We start from the raw sequence: 22,158 nt of genomic DNA on the forward strand, positions 1-22,158 counted from the left end.
GAAATATTAGAATCTTTGGTTAGCTTAGAAATAGACAAAAGATTAAAGGTAAAGGATGGTACACATAAGACATTTTGCAAGAAAAGATTGGTAGAAATGCAAATTGTTCCTATGTGTGTTGCTGGTATAGCTTGTCCATTGGGTAAACTGACAGATATATTTATTTGTTTAGGAGGAAAACAATAGAAGGAGGGTGAACAGATCATGTGATCTATTGCACCAGTGTCTAATATCCAAGAACATTTAGATTTTGCAATGGTAGAAACTGAATTGCAAGAAGATTTACCAGAAAATTGAGAGGAGGTAACAAGGTTGCAAGATGATAAACTCTGGGTGTTTGATGGGATTTGAGATAACTGAGATGACTGAGAGGAATTGGCAATAGCTAGCAGCTTATTGAAATCTTCAGAAGTCAAAGAAACCATGTGAGACTCATTACTGTTTTGTTTACAGACATCATTAGTTGTAATTGCAGCATGAGCAGCAGAATGAATTCTCTTTCCTTTCGGTCTAGTCCACCCAAGAGGATATCCATGAAGCTGGAAGCACTTGTCCACTGTGTGTCCATTGTATCCACAATGTGTACAATGAAGAATGGACTTCTTGGATTTTTCTTTGGAAAATCTGTACTGATTTGCTGCAGAAGTCGACTGTTTAACCATCAATGCATGAGTTTCAGTAGAAACTGAGTTGATTAGCTGTCTTTGGCTCTCTTCTTGGAGTAATAAACAAAAGACCTTGGCCATAGGTGGTAATGGTATTGAAAGAAGTAACTGGCTTCTTATGGATGCAAAAGAATCATTTAAACTAACCAGAAATTTCAGAACATAGTCTGATTGTTGCCTTTGTAGTAAAAAAGAGAAGAGATCACATGTACAACTTGACATTTTTCCACAAGTACATGTTGGAAAAGGGCGAAAACTTACATATTCATCCCATAAAGTTTTAAAAGCACTAAATAATCAGTGATAGATGAAGAACCTTGGTTGATGCAACTCAAAGATTTTTCAAGGTGAAAAACCCTTGGTCCATCACTTCTTAAGTATCTAGTCTTCAATTCATTCCAAAGATCCAGAGATGAATTTACATAGCTTCTTGTTTTTCAATTTCATTACATTGGGTTCGTGGTCCGCCAGTCCCATTGGTCTGCACTTCCATAGTTCTTCCAGCCACTACTCTTCGCAAACTTGGTAGAAGGCCTTCAGCCTCCAATTTCGGGATGACCGTCAACTGTGAGTAGTTGAAACATTCAATACTGATTAGAAAGGCTGTGTTTCATGAAGATGTTACAAGGAGATGATGAAGTGCATTGGTTTGGACCATGTGATCAGGGAGTTTCGAACTAATCAACTATTTAGTACGTACCTTTTTTAGGGTCCCATTTCCTATATTGACAACTCACTTTCTCAAGCAACAATCTTCTCCATTTTTGTAACAACATGATTTTAGGAAATTAGCATTTACTTTGTAATTACCATATTCAATTACTTACCTTAGATAGACTTATTCTTGTATCTATTTATTCAAATCATGTCTCAATGTAAAAATGAAGTGAATGAAATACAAAAGTTTGTATTCTTAACATGGTATCAGCCTAAAACCGATCCTCCCTCTCTCGTGTTCATGGCTTTCCCTTCCAACCCCTCTTCATCCCCATATATACCTTCTCCACCCCTCCGACTCTCCTAGCCTTATTCTTGTATCCGGTCTCCTCACCGGTGACAACTTTCCCAAATGGCAAAAAGCCATGACCCGTGCCCTTAATGCCAAAAATAAATTAGCCTTTGTTGATGGCACTCTTTCCCCATCCGAATCCACCTCCAAAGATTACCCACAATGGAACCAAACTAAAGATATGGTTCTTACCTGGCTTCTCAATTCCATCAGCCCCTCCATCGCTAACTCCCTTGAATTTCATACCGACCCACGAGCCGTGTGGCTTGATCTTCAATCACGTTTTTGCCACGGTAACAATGCACGAATTTATCATCTTAAAAGAGAGTTATCTTCCCTACAACAGCACACCCATTCGGTTCATGAGTATTACAACCAAATCAAGCAAATTTGGGATGAACTCAACCACTTACAAAAAACCAATGACCTCAAAGAAATGCAACAACAAGCTGAAGATGAGAGAGTTTACCAATTTTTACTTGGCCTAAGTGACTCCTTTTCCCAACTCAGAACCCAAATCCTAGCCATGGAAACCCTTCCTCCTATCACCAAAATTTTTTCTATTCTTTTTTAGGAGAAATAGCAGCGTCTCCTCCATGTCAGGCCTGCGGCAGCAACGGAAGCCACCCACATCTTCGCCGCTCACTCCAGTGGTCCTCCATGGAAGCCCCTGCACTGCACCGAGTGTGGAAAACACGGTCACACCCGTGACCGATGCTGGTGTCTTGTGGGATACCCAGCCAGACGAGAATCTCAAGGCAAACAGCAGCCATCCCTTATCGGAAAACCCCCTCCCCCTTCGCAGCTGATGGCTCACCAAGCCTCACTTTCCTCTCCGATTCCTAGCCTAACACCGGACCTCTACCACAAGCTTCTTGATCTACTCAAACTGACTCCTCCTGCTGCCAACTTAGTCTGTAACGTTTCCTCCCTTCCTCCCTTTAACAACCATCGTGACTGGGTGGTGGACAGAAGTGCCACTGATCACCTCTGCCATGACTGAAGCCTTTTTTCCTCACTGGTTTCTCACTCTCATGACCGTAAGGTCACTTTACCAAATGGCCACTTAATTCCAATAGAGGGTGTCAGCACATGTGTCTTAGCCGAACACCTCATTTTGCACAATGTCTTATTTGTCCCTCAATTCTGTTTTAATCTCCTTTCTGTCCCTCAGCTCACTCATACTAATTCTTGTATTATTTCTTTTTCTTCTTCCACTGTTTCTTTTCAGGACCCACACTCAATGAGGCTGATTGGAGCGGGTGAACTTTGCAATGGACTTTATGTGTATCGGTCAACCCCCACCACAGCTCTTTCTACTTAGATCACTGCAAATAAGTTTTTATGGCACCAACACCTAGGTCATCCTTCCCGTTTAGTTATTCCTAGTATTTTCAATAATTCTTGTGTTATTTCTGATTGTGATATTTGTGCTCGTTCTAAGCACACTAGACTACCTTTTCCTATTCATGCCATTAAAAGTACTACGCTTTTTAATCAAATTTTTTGTGATATATGGGGTGGCTATCATACTCCTTCCATTTGTGGTGCACATTATTTTCTCACTATTGTTGATGACTTTTCTCGCACCACTTGGATTTATCTCATGCGCTATAAATCCAAAGCATACACTTATCTTATGCACTTCTTTGCTCTTATTCAAAATCAATTCAATACCACCATTAAAAAAATTTGTACTGACAATGGCCAAAAATTTCTTTCTCATAAATTTCAACATTATCTTCACGACCACGACATCATTCATGAGCGTACCTGTGTTGAAACTCCCCAACAAAATGGTGTTGCGGAACGTAAACATCGACACCTCTTGAATGTCGCTTGTATTCTATGTTTTCAAGCTTACTTACCTCTGAAATTTTGGGGTGACTGTGTGCTCACTGCTGCCTATCTCATAAACCACACACCTAGTCGTCATCTTCAAAATAAATCTCATTTTGAACTTCTCTTTAATACCCCACCCAAATATGATCATCTCCGCATTTTTGGCTGTCTTTGTTATGCTCAAACTCTTCATGCTTCACGCGATAAATTTTCTCCTCGCGCCTCTAAATGTCTTTTTCTCAGTTATCCTAGCACTCATCAAGCCTACAAACTTTACAATCTCGAGACTCAGACTATTTTTTATTCTCGTGATGTCACCTTTCACGAGCACCAGTTCCCTTTCCAGGATATCACTTCTTCTTCTTCCACCTCACTACCTCTCATTCCTCTCCCTGTTCCTGAACCTATTTTACCATCTCTTCCTTCTGAACCTTCTCCTTCTGAACCTTCTCCTTCCGCACCCTCTTTTCCAAACCCTTCTTCTCCTTCCCCTTCACTTACTCATCCCCATCGCACCATTACTAGACCCGCCTACCTTTAGGACTATATATGCCCGACCATACACACCGAGTCCACTACATCTTTCTCCGCTGCATCAACCTCGGGTACTGCTCATCCTTTATCTGCTTTTCTCTCTTATTCATGTTTCTCTCCTTCTCATCTTATTTTTTTAAATGTTCTCACTGTTTCTACTGACCCTTCTTGTTATTCCATTGCTATTAGCCATGCCCATTGGCGTGATGCCATGTCTGCTGAACTTCATGCCCTTGAAGCCAATTCCACTTGGACGCTTGAGTCCCTTCCTCCTGGCAAGAAACCCATTGGCTGCAAATGGGTGTTCAAAACTAAACTCAAAGCCGATGGCTCTGACGAAAGATACAAAGCTCGGTTAGTCGCCAAAGGCTATACTCAAGTTGAAGGCCTCGACTATCATGAGACTTTTCCTCCTGTGGCCAAAATGACTACCGTTCAGTGTTTGTTGGCTGTCGCTGCTTCTCGCCAATGGATTATTCATCAACGTGATGTTAATAATGCCTTCTTACATGGGGACCTTGATGAGGAAGTTTACATGACCCCCCCTTCTGGTTATTGTTTGAAAGAGGAGACTCGTGTTTGTCGTCTCCGCAAATCCCTCTATGGCCTCAAACAAGCCTCCCGCAATTGGTTTTTTAAACTAACCACTGTGCTTCTTCATGTAGGTTTTTCTCAATCTCAGGCGGATCATTCTTTATTCACCCGGTTACTTCTACTAGTATCACTCTTGTTCTTGTTTATGTCGATGATATCCTGGTTGCTAGCAATGATCGGTCCCAAATCGAGGTCTTCAAAAGTGTTCTCTCCACACACTTCAAAACTAAAGACCTTGGTCCCCTTAAATATTTTCTTGGTTTAGAAGTTGCTCGCTCACCTCAAGGCATCTTTCTCAACCAACGCAAATATACTCTTGACATCCTCTCTGATAGTGGTCAACTCGGTGCTCGGACTGATTCCTTCCCCATGGAACAGAACTTAAAGCTCACCAACCACGACGGCTCTCTTCTTCCAGATCCTGTGCCTTATCGCCGACTTGTTGGTCGTCTAATATACTTGACTATCACTCGTCCTGACATTGTTTTTGCAGTGAACATTCTCAGTCAATTCATGCACGCTTCTCGTGCCCCCCACATGCAGGCTACCACTCGCGTTCTGCGCTATCTCAAAGGTAGTTCCGGCCAAGGCATATTTTTCGCTTCCTCCAATTCTCTCCATGTTACTGCTTACACTGATTCCGATTGGGCCAGCTGTCCCACCACTCATCGCTCCACCACCGGCTACTTTGTTCAACTTGGCTCCAGTCCCATCTCCTGGAGTACAAAAAAATAGACTACAGTGGCCCGTTCCTTTGATGAAGCCGAATATCGCGCCATGGCCGTTACCACTTGTGAACTTACTTGGTTGAAACAGCTTCTCACTGATCTTGGTATCTCCCACTCAGCGCCTTTCAGTCTCCATTGTGACAACCAATCTGCTCTACATATTGCTCATAATCCTGTGTTTCATGAGCGCACTAAACATATTGAGATTGACTGTCACATTGTTCGTTATAAAATCCGGTTCGGCCTCCTTACCGCCATTCACACATCCTCTCATGAGCAAGTTGCCGACATATTCACCAAAGCATTAGGCCGGGATCTCTTCCATCACTTTCTATCCAAGTTGGCTATTACGGATTTCCATACGCCAACTTGAGGGGGTGTATTGACAGCTCACTTCCCAAATCAAGCAACAATCTTCTCCATTTTTGTAACAACATGATTTTAGGAAATTAGCATTTACTTTGTAATTACCATATTCAATTAGTTACCTTAGATAGACTTATTCTTGTATCTATTTATTCAAATCATGTCTCAATGTAAAAATCAAGTGAATGTAATACAAAAGTTTGTATTCTTAACATCCTATGAGACAAAAATCAAAACCATTTTACCAAAAATAGAAAACTCAAAGATTCGTATACAAAAAATGCCATCCAAAAAAGCTATTTCTTAAAGTTTTCACAATTCACTATTAGACGGCATAATTATATGTACGTAAGTAGTTCGTACGTATTATATATAGGATTGAAAGGATCATACTGGTAGTTTTGTTTTTCCAAGTTCTGCATATATATGTGGTTATATTATATTAAATGTTAGAATTTGTTAAATTTCTCATGATGATGTAACTGTTACTCGGAACAAAAGTAAAGAAAGACAGAATAGGAAAAACATTTAAATGAAATAGAAAATATATTAGAGAGTGGATATGCGCCATGCGGTGTCTTTTATTAAAGTGAATAACCTAAATAGAAAAGTAGATGCTGAGGGCATATTTGGATAATGGAAGCTAGCTAGATGTTTAATTAGAAAACCAGATGCTAATTAAATATTAGCATATGGAAAGGAATGTATAACAATCAAACAAGTACCCCAAATTACAAGCAATTAAGCCTCACTACAAGAAAAAGCGTTTTTTTTGATGATTTTATTTTCCGTGACTAACGCTTGTGGGAAATACTAGATAATGGGACAAATCCCTTCCGTGAAGAATAGGTTTTGACGTTTATCACCAAAAAACGTGCGACGGATGAAAAGTCATGGCCTTTAACCTATTAAAGCGAGGAGATAGTGTTCGTGTTAATAAGTTTGCCGTTGTTACCTCTAGTCTATTTTAATTTTTGCCCATAACAATATAAACTAAACACACCAGAAATCGATGCCTTCAACCTGCGCCCGAGAGAACCCTAACGCCCAAATCGTGCCCTTCAACACCGGATAATCTGAGGGATAATCCGGCCAAAATTTCTCTTTTCACGGCCCCGGAGAGAATCACTACCGCCAGTTGAGGACACAAACGGGCAAGAGAATCACACCGGCTTTGTTTTTGCTGCAATTTCTGGAATAAATCTCCATCTCTCTCTTAAATCTGTGCCCAAGAGATCCCTAGCCCAAATTGACCCGTTCAACACCGCATAATCTCACCAAATACGCCGGTGGTGGTTTCTCGTTTCGCCGCCCCGTGGAACCTCACTGTAGGATGGTTGCCGCAACTCACGGCTACGCTATTGATTGCTGAATAGCTACGGAAAAAGGTTAATCTCTCTCTTAATTTCATTTGCCTAATTTTAATTTCTCTTCTCAAATTTCCCTCTCTCTCTCTCCCTTGGTAATTCTATCGCCTATAGGAAGAGATTTCTATGCTTCTGTATCTCTGGTTCTTGAGGCCTAGTACGATTTTTGTGCACTTTTCGTATTGTGAAAATCCCACTTGCAGCTTCTTTAATTGAATTGGATTGGTGGTTTTGTGGCATCACGCAGGACAAGTAGTTTTTATGTGATGGATTGTTTATCCCTTTAGGCTATTTGGTATGTGAATCAGGCTTATGAATGTTTTACACTTGGAATTACATGATTATATATCTCAGGACAGGGAGATCTGCCCTGTTAGTGCTAGAAATCATCAGATTTCTTGAGTTCTTGTGCTCATAGCCGTTCATGGGTGATAGATGATAGCCACACTCCCATATAAAAATTCACGTATCTAGATGATAGCAACCCCAAATTATCAAGTATTTTATTGATAGGATATGGCAAATGATTGAGCATGTTTGGATGTTTCCAAATAAATAGGTTAAATGCCACAATTATTTGCCACAAACCAGGATGTTGACCTTGTAGTACTTATTAACCTTGATGCATGGAAAGAGCAGTACTGAAGTTGCTTTTTCAGTTGGTACCCAATCCAATGTCAAAATCACTGGTGTTAAGGTTAATAAATTATCAACGAAATTTAGTTTTGTGATACAGACCTCTCTCTGCTTTAACAGTCTTGTCTTAATCATATAATGGACTGATTCTGGACATTAGATTAAATTAATAATGTATCCCCCATATATAAATTGATCGTTTATTACAAATTCAGGTATGTGGTTTGGAAATGAGGGGGATGATGCCTTCCATTGGTAGAATGTAATAACCACCTCTCTGTTTTGCTTATATAAAAAAACCTGGTTGTCTTTTTAAATAATCAGATTTCTGATACTTTTATTAATCAGAACACCAGTTATGTGTAAGTTTCCCAAGAATGGCTCTCAGAATTTTGGGTCTCTATATACTCACATGATATCATACTAATTATGGGGTTTATTCAAAGCCATCTTCAGAATTTTGTTGATAGATACATGTTTTCAATTAAAATGTTAATACCTCCCTATTCATCACTCCACATTGGATTAGACAAAACAATAATGTTGTGTAATGTTATTATTTTCCCTTAATACAGTTTTTTATTAATTTTTTCCATTTGAACAATTACACTAACCATTTTTGGGTCGAAGTTTGTATTTGATACTATTATGACATGTTGGTACAATAAACTGATCATTGTATATGAAATCTATTTAAATCAAATACCTGCTCTCCCTTACAACAACAATTGAGGACCACTACACTCTAATTGGGATTATTCATACATAAGTTTAACAATACAAGTCATACCTTACAGAAATTCTGTTCCCCATGCAAGTCCGTCATAACACCATCAATACATCTATGTATACAAAAAAGCCAGTAAAAACATTTTTTGCAAACCCAATAGCTTAGAGGGCCAATTCTGTAGAACTGAGTGGAAGCAATAAGCCGTTCACCATCTTTTTATACCGAAAATTAATGTATATTTCAGTTCATATGGTTCCTCAAACTCTCGCAATTAAATGTTTTTGTATGGTAGACATTCTCTGTGCTACCTTCAAATGTAAATTGGAAAAAAACATTTGGACGGCCCAGAAGTAAGCACGTTAGCTACCTTAACACCATAGAACTTCCTAGCTAATGTGATCACACAATTATAAAAAACTGTCCAACTTAGACCATGAATAAATGACCATAGAAGCAAACCTATATTCATTAGCCTGAGTTTACCTGAACCAATTCTCTTAGGTAAAGTCAATTGGACCTCATCAACTAAACTATATGAGGCTTTCATGTGATCTGAATAGTCAGCATGGAACTTCTGCCACTCTTTCTGAGATGAAAGAGTTTTCCCTCCCCCAAACCATTATAATCGTTCCTACTTTCTCTAGTCTACCAAGAATTCTTTCATATCCTTCTGAACTTGTACAATTTCTTGTGTCGTTACCAGATGGATAGGGCTTGGATGCATATTGAAGATAGGATGCGTTCCAACGAATATGCTGAGGGCGTAAAAAAATTCATAGATATGGCGAAGGCCCATGCACCGGGGAGAGACTGCATTAGGTGTCCATGTAGGCGATGCCGAAATCGATCTTTCCATCCTATCTCTATGGTTGAGGATCATTTGTTCATTGTCGGGATAGATACATCTTATACGGAATGGATATTCCATGGCGAGGAGGAAACTTTGCAATACACCACATCGTCGGATGAGGAGGGTATTGATGACTATTCCTACAATGACTACATTGATGATGTCGACGAGATGTTAGATGACATCCGTGTTGGATCCTTCATGGACAATTCCTCTAGTCCAGAAGGTGATGCAGACCGAGTTCCCCAAGGACACACCGCTCATACTCCAATACCCCCTAACTTCGATGAGTTGCTAGATGATGCCAAAATGCCACTCTATCCAAATTGTTCTAAGTTCTCAAAGCTATCATTCATAGTCAAGTTCCTTCATATAAAGACTGTTGGTGGTTGGACTGTGAAGTCGTTTGACATGGTTATCAAGCTGTTGCAAGCTGCATTTCCTCAAGCACATTTCCCTGCCTCATATAACGAGGCTCGCCAATTACAACGTGGTTTGGGCTTTAGTTACAAAAAGATACATGTATGTCCAAATGATTGTGCCTTATTTTGGAAAGAGAATGCTGAGAAGGATGAGTGCCCTAAATGTAATGCATCTAGGTGGGCCTCAAGCACATCTACCCAACATAGGTTACCCAAAAAAGTCCTCCGATATTTCCCTTTGAAGCCGCGGTTGCAACGATTGTTTGTGTCAAAGAAGACTGCCCAAGTCATGAGGTGGCATAAAACAGAGCGTGTTGATGATACCACCCACATGAGACATCCGGCAGATTCACAGGTCTGGAAAGACTTTGATAGGAAGCATGCCTCATTTGCTGAAGATCCTCGTAATGTCAGACTTGGTTTAGCGAGTGATGGGTTCAACCCATTCAATAATATGAGCAAGCCGTATAGTATTTGGCCGGTGCTACTTGTGCCTTACAACTTGCCTCCTTGGTTATGCATGAAGGATCCGTACTTGATGATGTCTTTGTTAATCCCTGGACCAAAGGCACCGGGAAATGATATTGACGTGTTCATGCGTCCACTAATAGATGAGTTGATAGAATTATGGGAAGAGGGAGTTCGTACATATGATGCATACAAACGAGAATTCTTTGTGTTGAGGGCGGCATTGCTCTGGACTATTAATGACTTCCCTGCATATGCTAATCTCTCCGGCTGGAGCACAAAGGGTAGATGGCATGCCCTACTTGTAATGCTGAAACAGATTCATTGTGGTTGGTTCATGGCCGAAAACACTGTTATATGGGCCATCGTCGTTGGTTGGAGGTAGATCATAGTTGGAGACGGAAAAAAAGTGCTTTTAATGGTAAGGAGGAAAACCGTCTCCAACCTAAATTGATCACAGGACATGCTTTATTGGAACAATTAAATGAGGTCTCAGATGTGCAGTTTGGTAAATCTATTTCAAAGAAGAGGAAACGTTTGCCCAATGAACTTAATTGGACAAAAAGAAGTATCTTCTTTTTGCTTCCATACTGGTTAGACTTGGGATTAAGACATAACTTGGACGTCATGCACATTGAGAAAAACATTTGTGATAATGTGTTGGGAACTTTGATGGATATTGAGGGCAAAAGTAAGGACACTGCCAATGCGCGTAGGGATTTGGAACATCTTGGACTAAGGAAAGAGTTACATCTACAACATGATGGTGATCGTACTTCTATGCAGTGTGCATGTTACGTGTTAAATGCAACTGAGCGAAGGAGTCTTTGTGCTCGGTTGGCAGACGTCAAATTCCCTGATGCTTTTGCCTCAAATATTGCCCGGTGTGTCAACGTTAGTGACGGGAAAATAATGGGAATGAAGATCCATGATTGTCATATATTCATGCAATACTTGTTGCCGGTTGTAATTGGTGGGTTCCTACCTGCTAATGTGCGTCGAGCCCTAATAGAGTTGTGCTTGTTTTTCAAAGAATTATGTTCTCGAACACTAGATAAAACAGTGTTGGAACGGCTTCAGCTTAATATCCCCATCATTCTCTGCAAACTGGAAATGATATTCCCACCTGCATTTTTCGATATCATGGTGCACCTTGCTATTCATCTACCGGATGAAGCGTTGCTAGCAGGACCTGTTCAGTACAGGTGGATGTACCCCTTTGAGAGGTATATGGGTAAGTTCAAGAGGTACGTTCGCAATAGAGCTCGTCCAGAAGGATCCATTGCTGAAGCATATGTTCACGTAGAGTGCTTGACATTTTGCTCTATGTACCTTAATGATATCGAGACTAGACATAACCGAGAGGAAAGGAACATTGATGTTGGTTTATGCTCCCAACAGCCAAGTTTATCTGTTTTCTCCCAAAAGGTTCACCCATTAGGTGGGGCAAAAATATCTGTATTGCCTGATACCGTGTTGTCCAAGGCTGAGTGGTACGTGCTTAATAATTGCCCGGAGATTGAGCACTATATAGAGTAAGTGCACCCTCGTGATGTTATTAACTTGGAATTGTCTTTTATTGTGATGGAATAACTTAATGTCGATTTTGGTTTTTGTAGTGACCATTATAACAAGATGAAGGAAGAGGGCTTGAGTAACTTCGAGCATAGGCACCAAAGTCAATTCCCATCATGGTTCAGAGCACGCGTAAGATTTCCCTTATTTAAATATAAACAATACCCTTTAATGGAAAAGGAGCATGAACATGATTCTGAAGTCATTTGTCTAATTTCAATGTAGATTGCGGAGTTGCATGCAATGACTCCTCCCGAGGTGACAGATGACATATATGCATTAGCATGTGGACCAGATCCACTGGTCGCATCATACCATGGCTGTATCATGAATGGAATTCGGTTTCACTCGAAGAACCTCGAAACGCGTCGACTCACCCAAAACAGTGGGGTTGTTGTTTATGGCAACCATCAAGGTAACCCTGTTGACTACTACGACCAGTTGACAGAGGTCATAGAATTACGCTACATGGGTTGGCGTAAGTGCTTCTTGTTCAAATGTGATTGGTGGGACATTGGCGACAAGAGAAGAGGGATACAAGTTGGGGATCATTTCACAAGTGTCAATACTTCGAGGCAATGGTATAAAGATGAGCCGTTCGCCCTAGCCTCCCAAGCATTGCAAGTGTTTTACATTAAGGACCCAACTTTGGGGGGAAGTTGGCATGCAGTACACAAGATATCAACTAGGAATGTTTACAATATTGGGCATAAATCATCAGAATTCCATGATGATGATGATGATGATGATTCCTCCACTGTTGACGCAGAAGACGATAGTGACACTGATGCTGCGAACTATGGTCCTGTTGATGAAAATGATGGATTTCTCAATCCATTGACCCGGGTTGGGGAAGAGCAATTACAGGTTGATCGATCAACCATATCTAGATCACAATTATCCCCAGGAAGTGATGATGAGGACACTGATAATGATGACGTGCAGAACAATGATTTTTTGGATGGAGAACATAGATGACGGGGATAATGATGGTACTAAATATGACACTTGATTTCCAGTTATAAACAGCATGCACTTGTGGAAAGAATTATATACTATATAATTCTTGTGAATGTGGTTGGTCACTTAACATCTGATTGCTTTCATTAAGTTAAAGAGTTCAGAGAGTTTAACTCGACCAGACATGTATTTCAGTTGATTAAAGCAATACCTTATCACATATTCAACTTTCTTATTATGTTAAATATTAAGTATTTCCATAAAAACCAAACATGTATATATTAACTTAGGATGATTTATATTGTGGCCTGACTTGGTGTAAATGATTATCCTTGCAGACAATGCGTGAGGTATTTCAACTTGTGCCCTTCCATCTCCACACTTCAACAATGCATGTGTCAAGGGAGTAGACAAATGATAATGTGGTTCAGCATGTGAGGTCATTTTGTTATTCAGTTGGTTTACAATATGCATTTAAGGCTGACTTTTGTGATATATTAAATGCTCATGTTACACTGATTTGCATATTATGTGGTGATGCATTTTGTGGGTTTTGTAATGATCTGCCTGTTTATGACGTACCTGATATTGAACTATAAGCAATCTGTAGTCTAATTATGGTACTTATGTAACAGTATATTTCATGTACTGAAAACTGTTTAGCTTTCTGCCCAGGATATTTAGTTGATATAAGGTTGTCGTCAAGTAGTGTGTAGTGGCAGTATGCATGAGTATATTTTGGAAGATTTTATATCACCTAAAATGTCCCTATTAGTATGAAGGGATTTTACCTACTGGTATGGGTGTTACAGGTAAATTAACATACATATATTTCAATTCTCCTTAATATAGCCCCACTTTGTCCCAGTAGTTAGCAATATTGGCAGAGGATATGTTGGGGTAGCTAAATGATATGAATCATACTCCCAAGCATTGAATTAATGAATGTGATACAACGCAGAAGGGATTAGTTACATTAATCCCTAGCTGATGTAACTAGGCAAACACTTTAATTTACACCTTGGAATATGATTACCACGGTGTCATGAATGGCTTATGGGGGAGCAGCCATATACAAATATGGCTGAAAGCATATCAACACCCAACTAACAAGAAAGAGACTCCTATTGATCATCATCCTATATAGTTCACCATACACCAGCCACTCAATCAAACATATATAAAGGACCAGCAAATATCTTAACGGCATATTTGTTGTAAGTATGACATATTCAAACACTGCTTTTCAGAATGGAATATAATCCAAATGATTATAACTAAAAGTGCATGAAGCAAGGTATATTTGGCACATTATGTCACCAACGCCAAAGCAGAGCATCAAACTCATTCAAGAATGGTTCAGCATAATTGTAAATGACGTACTGATTTATGGAATAAGGCTGAATTGGAACTGTGCAACAAATAATTTGGCAGAGTGATATAATTTTGTGAAGAGGCTAGTATGAATATTCTAAGCTGAACATTAGTAAAAGTGCATGAAAGGGAGGTTACTAAGTATGCATAAAACAATACAGGTATGATGAAGAGATCACATTGGTTTGGCTTGTGATGCAAATAAGATATGAATAACTTACATCCACAAACAATATTGCAGTGGCAGTAAACTTTGTACAGAATGTTGGGCAAGAAAAGTACTTGTTTTTAACATTCATAATATCCCAATAAATGTTGGAGGTAATGATCCAATCATTATCGCCATTTCAACATAAATGATAATGAGGAAGAGGAGTTTTTAATATGTGAACTTTCAGCTAGATTTGTTCAGTATATTTCGACAGATTATATAACAGCGTTATTAACTTAGGAATGGCCAACAAAACTTATATTGATAAGTTTTTAAAGAATTAAGAAGGGAATTAATATATTTATGCCCTAATGCATATGTTTCCACTGTATACGGGGGAATGTCCAACGTAATCAATCCTTTAACATTGTATACACAGAGATCATGAACGTAATCAAACCATATGCAAATAACAGGGCAAGACTATATAATCAATGGGGCATGCGTAAACAAGAACACAGGTAAGAGTTTAGAATGTTATTCGTGTTCAGGCCTGTATTTATAATGGGAAAATGGAAACTATTGTTACCATTATGCATATAGTGTCCAAAACAATAGGCCCAATTCATGTTAATTGGGTTCTACTATGGTACAAATGTGAAATGGACCATGCAAGAGTACATTCCCATAATGTCTGTACACGTGGGCCACAATTGGCATGCAAAAAAATTTAACATTTGAATGACAAATGTTGAGGGCTGGGATGCATGTGGCATGCATTACCTACACGTATGTAATTTTGTGTAATTTTGTAAATCCGTACTTGAGCTAAAATTAACATATATTTTGTTCATGAAGAGTGGGGAGGCACCGAATATGATAGCATTTTACAAAGAAACACATTGGTCAAGGGAGAAGGGTAAATGGATCAATGCTGCAGCTGAACATAATTATGTGAGTTAACTTATCCTGTGTTATTTTCAGTTAATGACATCCGTGTTTGATTCCTCATACACTGAAATGTTTGAATAATTTTGTTTGTGGAAATTTAGAATCTTATGATAGAGCGGTTGAATGAGGCAGAATCAGAAGAAAATGGCGATGAAGCTGCAGCCGAGGTTTTCAAAGAGGTGTTAGGATTCAAATCAGGCTATGCACAAGGGCTAGGCCACTCAGTCATTCCAGATCCCAGCCCTTCGCTGAAAAAGAACAAGGCATTTATACGTTTGGCCGAGGAGAATGAAAGGATCAAGAATAGTGCAGACAATTACAAGACACAACTAGAGAGAATTTTGGGTGATATGGCTGCTCTTAGAAATGCTTTTTCTGAGCATGACAAACAACTGAATATGATATCATCACAGTTGGGGACAAGTAGGGAGTCTCAACAAGAGACTCAAGGAGATGCTTAGGCATCTCTTAGTTGGTTCTAACTTTTTTGGATCACGGCCAGTTTTGGGATATTTTGTGTTTTGTGTTCCCCATAGGGAGATGGCAGTTTTACTTATGCCAACTTTTTTGATGGGTTGTATGGGAAGGTTGGGGTGTTTTGGCATTGAAAGGGTCGGGTTTTATAGCATTTTATCAGCATTATTTTGTGTTTACTCTATATATAACTATTAAATCTAGTTGGAAGTAGCTTTTACAGGTTTGGTGATACTCAAGCAACTGTCCAATTTTTTTGAGAATGTGAGTCAGTCACTTTCATATATGATCTTATTACCTACTGGTTTGTAGCGCAGTTTTGAAAAGCTAATTATCTGACTCAAGAAACATATCCGGGAAGTTGAACTTCTTTGTATTTTTTTATTGCAGGGTTACAATGGTTGAGCATTAAGGTAGCTGCCTCCATTAGGGTTAAAAAACACTCCAGTTATGTGATGGAAGGCAACTGAAGGGTCACAGTTGAAACGGAAATGACCAAATATGGAATTTATCAACGCATTACTGGATATGTGCAGAATGGTTATGTGCCGGTAAATAGTTTCTTTCTGATAACTAGTGTTTATTGAATAAGCTTAATATCAAGATGTTGTTATACCTATCTCTTCATGCATAATATAGGTTTGTTTATAATATGTGAATAGATCCATACTTGACTGGGCAATTTGGGAGAATAAATAGCTGGATGCAAACAAATGTACCTTAATTTTATTGATCATAGCTGTAGCCAAGTGTATTAAAATATACACATGGCTGGTAGTATAATTCCAAACAATGTTTTTCATAATTCTTCTATCATACATCTTCACATCTGGATTATAATAAGATGGCAATGTGCTGATATGAATTTAGATTAAAATTGATCATGAACTGGTGGTAATCTGGTTTTGTTAAAGTTAAAATGAGGATTGTGCAGAACCTAGGGAGTTTTGATAACTGAGGGTGAAAATACAGCATTCTCCTAGATTAGGCAATGGTAGATGATTGTAAGTTATATATTTAATAACTCTCGCAATCATTGAAGTTCTGTACCTTCAAGATTGTGGGACAGGAAAAGAATAGGGAAAATCATACTGCAGGCACCATTTGTTGGAGAGTTGGGATACAATTGTTCAGTTGTTAATATACAAGAAAATGTCTGGTCAGGAGTCGAATCTAATGGTGTTAGACACAGCCAAGCCTGAAGGATTTTTGTTACTTAGGTCAGTTACCAGGGTGTTTATCTAATGAAATATTTTCAAATGAGAAGTATATAGGATATGAGGGAGAAAAAGGACAAGAATACATGTTTAGAATTATTGGTGAAATCTGAAAATGGATTGGTTGCTTCTTTTGGTATTGTGATAGATACCAAAAGAATGAAGTTTTCAATGGGGTGGAGCTTATGATCAGGAGCACTTGTATAATTGTAACATTGTGTCAAAATTAATTGTTGAGTATGGTATGTTCTGAGTTGGCCTTTACACAACATGCACATACATTGAGGGTTAGAGATTTGAATGTCTAGCTTATATATGGCATCTACATGGTTTTGTACTTTAATGTATACCATGTTTACAGGAAGTGACATAACATGATCATAAAAATGTGACAGTTTCTATGGAAAAAATGTATTGGATGGAGTTGGTAATATAAACTCAGTTTTATTTTCCCAATGATGGTTATGGAAAATTCATTCAATATTGTAGGTTTCCAGTCTTTAACTTGATGTATGTACTACCATATACATGCATGAGGTCCAAATATTGTAAATCTCGGGGTAGTATATATTATACTAAGATGTATATATATATACACCACAATAGCTATGGCTAGGTTGCATTCATTGAGATTTGTTGAAGAAATGTGAATCTAAGATTATTGATAGCTAAGTCTAGTCTATTTGTACACATGTTTATTCAGGTTCTTCTCAAGTATCTTTTATGTGTGGACAAGAGGAAACAAGGTCATTTGTTCAGCTGGGAAGATCAGGTTCACAGAATGTTGATGATGCTATTATGGATAGATTATGTTGAGCCAAGTTGTGTGAGGGGGAAAGTAAATAACATTGTAATATGGGTTCAAGTTTCTGTTGTATGGAATGTAGTATATGCCAAAATGCTAATCACGGCCCTCTTGTCCTTCCCATTTGGTAAACATTTTGTAATGTATTTCCAACATGTTGTAAATGGACAGTGGAATAGTAAGAATGTTTATTCATAACTTGAATTATGGGATTGTGTTATTTGTATATATCGGACTGTATTTTGTAGTATATGTGCCATAATCTCACCAAATTGAAGTAGAAGAAACAGGTTTTTACCTAAAGTAATGTACCTGAAGTTGCCAAATGTTATGAGGCTTTCAATTCCATTATCTACGGGACCTGGCCTCTTAGTGGCACCTACAATGTTTACACTTTTACCCAGGGAACAACATTGGTGGAAAAAGATAATCTTGTTTATTATAAATTAAAGCTATTTGCCACGAAGAACCTTCATGTAAATTAATTACGCCTCATGCGCAAAAAATTCGGGAAATACCCTTTAATATCCAAATTCCCGACGTACACATGCTCGTGGAGATTATATTTTTCTCCACGAGTATCGTGAGTGGCGAATAATGAAAACCTGAAAATATTAATTCATATTTTCCACGAGTTTTATTCATGGCCTTTACACATTTTCCAAGGGCAAATTTTGGTAGGGAAAAAACATACGACATGTAGTACAGACGTGAGGGTCCAAAAATTACCCACGGATAGTGTTCGTGGGTAATACTAATAACCACAAACTTCTCTCATGGGAAGTATCCAATTCCCATGAGCAATTAATAAATTGAATTGCCTTTTGCCACGAGTTCGTGAAGGCTCTTGTCACGGAATGCACCGTGAAGAAAAGTATCTATTTGCCACGAAGTAAAGTTTTCGTGGGATATAATACCTTTTTCGGCAACTTATATGCCACGAACTTCCCACGGGAGAAATTTGTGAGGACAGCATTTTTCCCACGAAATGCATAGTTTTGCCCACAACATACCTCTTTGGGAAAAAACGCTTTTTCTTGTTGTGCCTGTGCTTTATGATTAATATAGAAGGGAAAAGATATATAAATATATATATATATGTATATATATATCAGGGGCCTATCCCTGTATTACTATTAGTATTATGTTGTAATGATTACTTTCATGTTTGGATTGGCCGATCATTGTTTTACTTTATTAAACTAATATTATGAAGACAACGTGACTTGTGGATAATTGTAGTTTATGAAGTTTATGTAGTTTTTAAAATAGCCAGTAGCCACCCACATAGCAGCCCCGTCCCAAGTTTATTAAGAAAGCCCTCACATATGGCGGAGGAAAACCGTGGTTATATCACTATCAACAGGGATTTTACAAAAAATAAACAAAAAAAACCAAAAAACCCCTGTGATCAAAGGAAAACAAAACAAAGAAAGTGCTAACAACATAAAGGAGAGCACAATTACATCCTAATATAAGGAAGACCCCACATATCCGTACGTACTAACCCACGAAGGATTCCCCTATCAAGGGCCAACCCTGTGAAAAACTTACCTCTATTAAAAGCCCCCTCTTTGCCAAGATAGTCTGCAACCATGTTTGCTTTTCTAAAAATATGCTGGATGGAACACTGTAAATCAACAAACAAACTCTGGATGTCATCCCAAAAATCCCACAAATACCATAAACTGCATTTACCAGCCTGAATCCATTTCACAATAACTTCTGAATCGGACTCCACCAAGATGTCTTGAATACCCAACTGTTGTGCCAACTTTAACCCATCCAGTAAAGCTCTCCCCTCAGCAACATTATTGGAGACCTGCCCATAATGAATAGCAAAACCCGCCAACACATTTCATTTCATCTCATCATTACAACTTTTACAATTCTCACACAAAATATAATAAACAATTCAACTTTTTCAAATCACAAAACAAAACTAACATTAAAAAATTATATTATAATAATATTTTATTCAAATTTTAAAAAAGCATCTCATCTCATCTCATTTATGTAATCAAATAGGCCCACGAGAATTATCACGAGAATTCTTTATCTATAGAATTCTTTTTTAAATAATTTTTCACATGGAAAAAACTTTGTACTTTTTTTAACTAATAACTAGTACCATGCACATATATATAATTATATTTATAATTCTTTATCTATGGAGGGATTTTATAAAAATAAAATCATAAATTAACATAACTTGATATGATATTATATATAATATTTTAAAGTTCTTTTAATTGAAATATAGATCTAATATATCAGGTCAACTCAATTTGATTTATTAGTTTACTTTTGCGAGTTTCTTTAAAATCTAGCCCTTCTCATATATAATATTATATATATATATATATATATATGGGTGAAGGTTAGGGGTGGATGGGTCAGATATGAGATGTATAGGATAGGATACGTGTCTCATATGCAACAGATCTAAGTTATAAGAAGAATTTAATCTAAGCCACATCCAATATCGATCATACCTTTTCAAACCCTTTAAGCTTTATTCTTGATCTAAGAATGTCGATGGGCGTTAGGCTTAGGGGTGAGTTCGGTCCGGTCCGGGGAGGTTTTGTGGACCGGACCGGACCTATTCGGTCCAGGGTTTTCCAACCCTGGACCAGACCGAACTCCATCAGGACCGGTCCGGTCCGGTCCTATTCGGTCCGGTCGGTCCATTCGGTCCAAGGTTGATTTTTTTTTTTTTTTTTTTTTTTTTTTTTTTTTTTTTTATCTAATGACATTTTTTTTAATATTTATGTAATTATATTGTAATATATTTAATATATATACATATAGTATTATATATATATTAGTAATATGCTAATACTATTAGTCTATTAGTAATAATACTATAACTAATAAATATATGTAATAATAACTATACTATAACTAATAACTATATGTAATAATAGTAATAGTGATAACTATATATTTATATAATATGCTAATATTTAATGACATTTTTTTTAATATTTATGTAATTATATTGTAATATATTTAATATATATACATATAGTATACTATTATATATATTAGTAATATGCTAATACTATTATATAAATAATATATATAAATAATATTTTTTTTTTTTCTATTCGGTCCGGTCCGGGGTGAAAAACTCCCGGACCGGGACCGGACCGAATCTTTTCGGTCCCTTAAAAATGGGACCGGACCGGACCGGACCCAATTCGGTCCGGTCCGGTTCGGTCCAAATAGTGCCGGTCCGGTCGGTTTTGCCGGTCCGGACCGGCCGATGCTCACCCCTAGTTAGGCCTTCCTTGTTGATAGCCCCTGTGTCCACTTTTTTATCACGTGACAGCACCCATGCCATTTGAGGTCCTACATTGATGCTGGCCAAATGCATAGGTGTGTTGCCACTGCTGTCTCGCTTATTTATGAGATCTACAGGTAGTGAGTGCAGCATAAATTTCACAGCCTGGATGTTTTTTCCATTTTTCACAGCTAGATGAAGAGGCGTGCGTCCTTTATTGTCCAACAATTCGCATGTACTTGGCAATTCTGAAATTAGTTTTCTGGTTACATTGAAGTGGCCTCTCTCGGCCGAAATGTGGAGGGCAGACATCCCTTCCTTGTCCTTTTTGTATGCTGCGGAACGATCAGCTTTCAATAACAGTTCAATGGCTTCCACATTGTCCATGTATGAAGCATAGTGAAGAGGAGTCCACCCAATGTCATCAGCTTCAGAGGCCAAAGATGACCATTTTTTGATTGCCTTCGGCAGAAACTCTACGGGAGAGACAAAAAACCATATCACAATGGTTCGATTTAGCTCGACAAAAGTCATGAATAGAATGTATCAAAATATGCTTTAGTGTTGATTTCTACCTTTTAATTTATTGTTATTTGAGTTCTAATATTATTATATATATCACTGTTTGTGAGATCCATTATGGTTATAAAACGATCAAAATGCGAGTACTATTTTACGTCGGATGCTTGAATTACAGTTGGAATATACAAGAGCAAATTGAAGCATTAGAGTTAAAGCCATGTGAAGCTAAAATGCTAAAGTCAGATAAAGAAACTGTTATGTGACAGTTAAGTTAGTTGATGTAATAAGTTAGTTAAATTTCTTGTATCTGTGATAGTAAAGTCAGATGGCTTACATTGCCAATACGTGTATATAAATAGTAGTGATGTAAAGCAACAATCATTCAAGCAATTCAATTCATTTTCTTCCTTTTACTCTGTTTCTGATTTACATATTTTACATGGTATCATCGAGTATCAACTTTCCGTTGCTCTCTTGATCAAATTCTTGATCTATCGTTCAGCTTTCTTGCTATTTTCTTGCTGCTATGGAATCTTCTGCTAATATGGCGGCTTCTTTTTCATCTTCATCTTCAATGAATCCATCTGATGATTCATCCAGCCCTTACTATCTGCATCCTAGTGACAACCCTG

At 38.1% G+C, this 22,158-nt stretch overlaps 2 protein-coding genes across 2 annotated transcripts; one reads left to right on the forward strand and one right to left on the reverse strand.

The window, feature by feature from the left end:
- Nucleotides 1-9,174: 9,174 nt before the first annotated feature.
- On the forward strand, nt 9,175-10,596 carry LOC122316176. Its single transcript, XM_043132710.1, has one exon. It carries the CDS (start codon nt 9,175-9,177, stop codon nt 10,594-10,596), a length of 1,422 nt encoding a protein of 473 aa, XP_042988644.1.
- Nucleotides 10,597-19,093: 8,497 nt separating this feature from the next.
- Nucleotides 19,094-21,474, reverse strand: LOC122315151 (ankyrin repeat-containing protein At5g02620-like). The gene is made up of 3 exons (XM_043130930.1): nt 21,007-21,474; nt 20,214-20,269; nt 19,094-19,563 (listed from the first exon to the last, which is right to left on the reverse strand). The coding sequence occupies exons 1-3, from the start codon at nt 21,389-21,391 to the stop codon at nt 19,495-19,497; spliced, it is 510 nt and encodes a 169-aa protein (XP_042986864.1). The 5' UTR covers nt 21,392-21,474; the 3' UTR covers nt 19,094-19,494.
- Between the last annotated feature and the right edge of the window lie 684 nt (nt 21,475-22,158).

This window comes from Carya illinoinensis, chromosome 7, assembly GCF_018687715.1.
Source record: "Carya illinoinensis cultivar Pawnee chromosome 7, C.illinoinensisPawnee_v1, whole genome shotgun sequence".
NCBI lineage: Eukaryota > Viridiplantae > Streptophyta > Magnoliopsida > Fagales > Juglandaceae > Carya > Carya illinoinensis.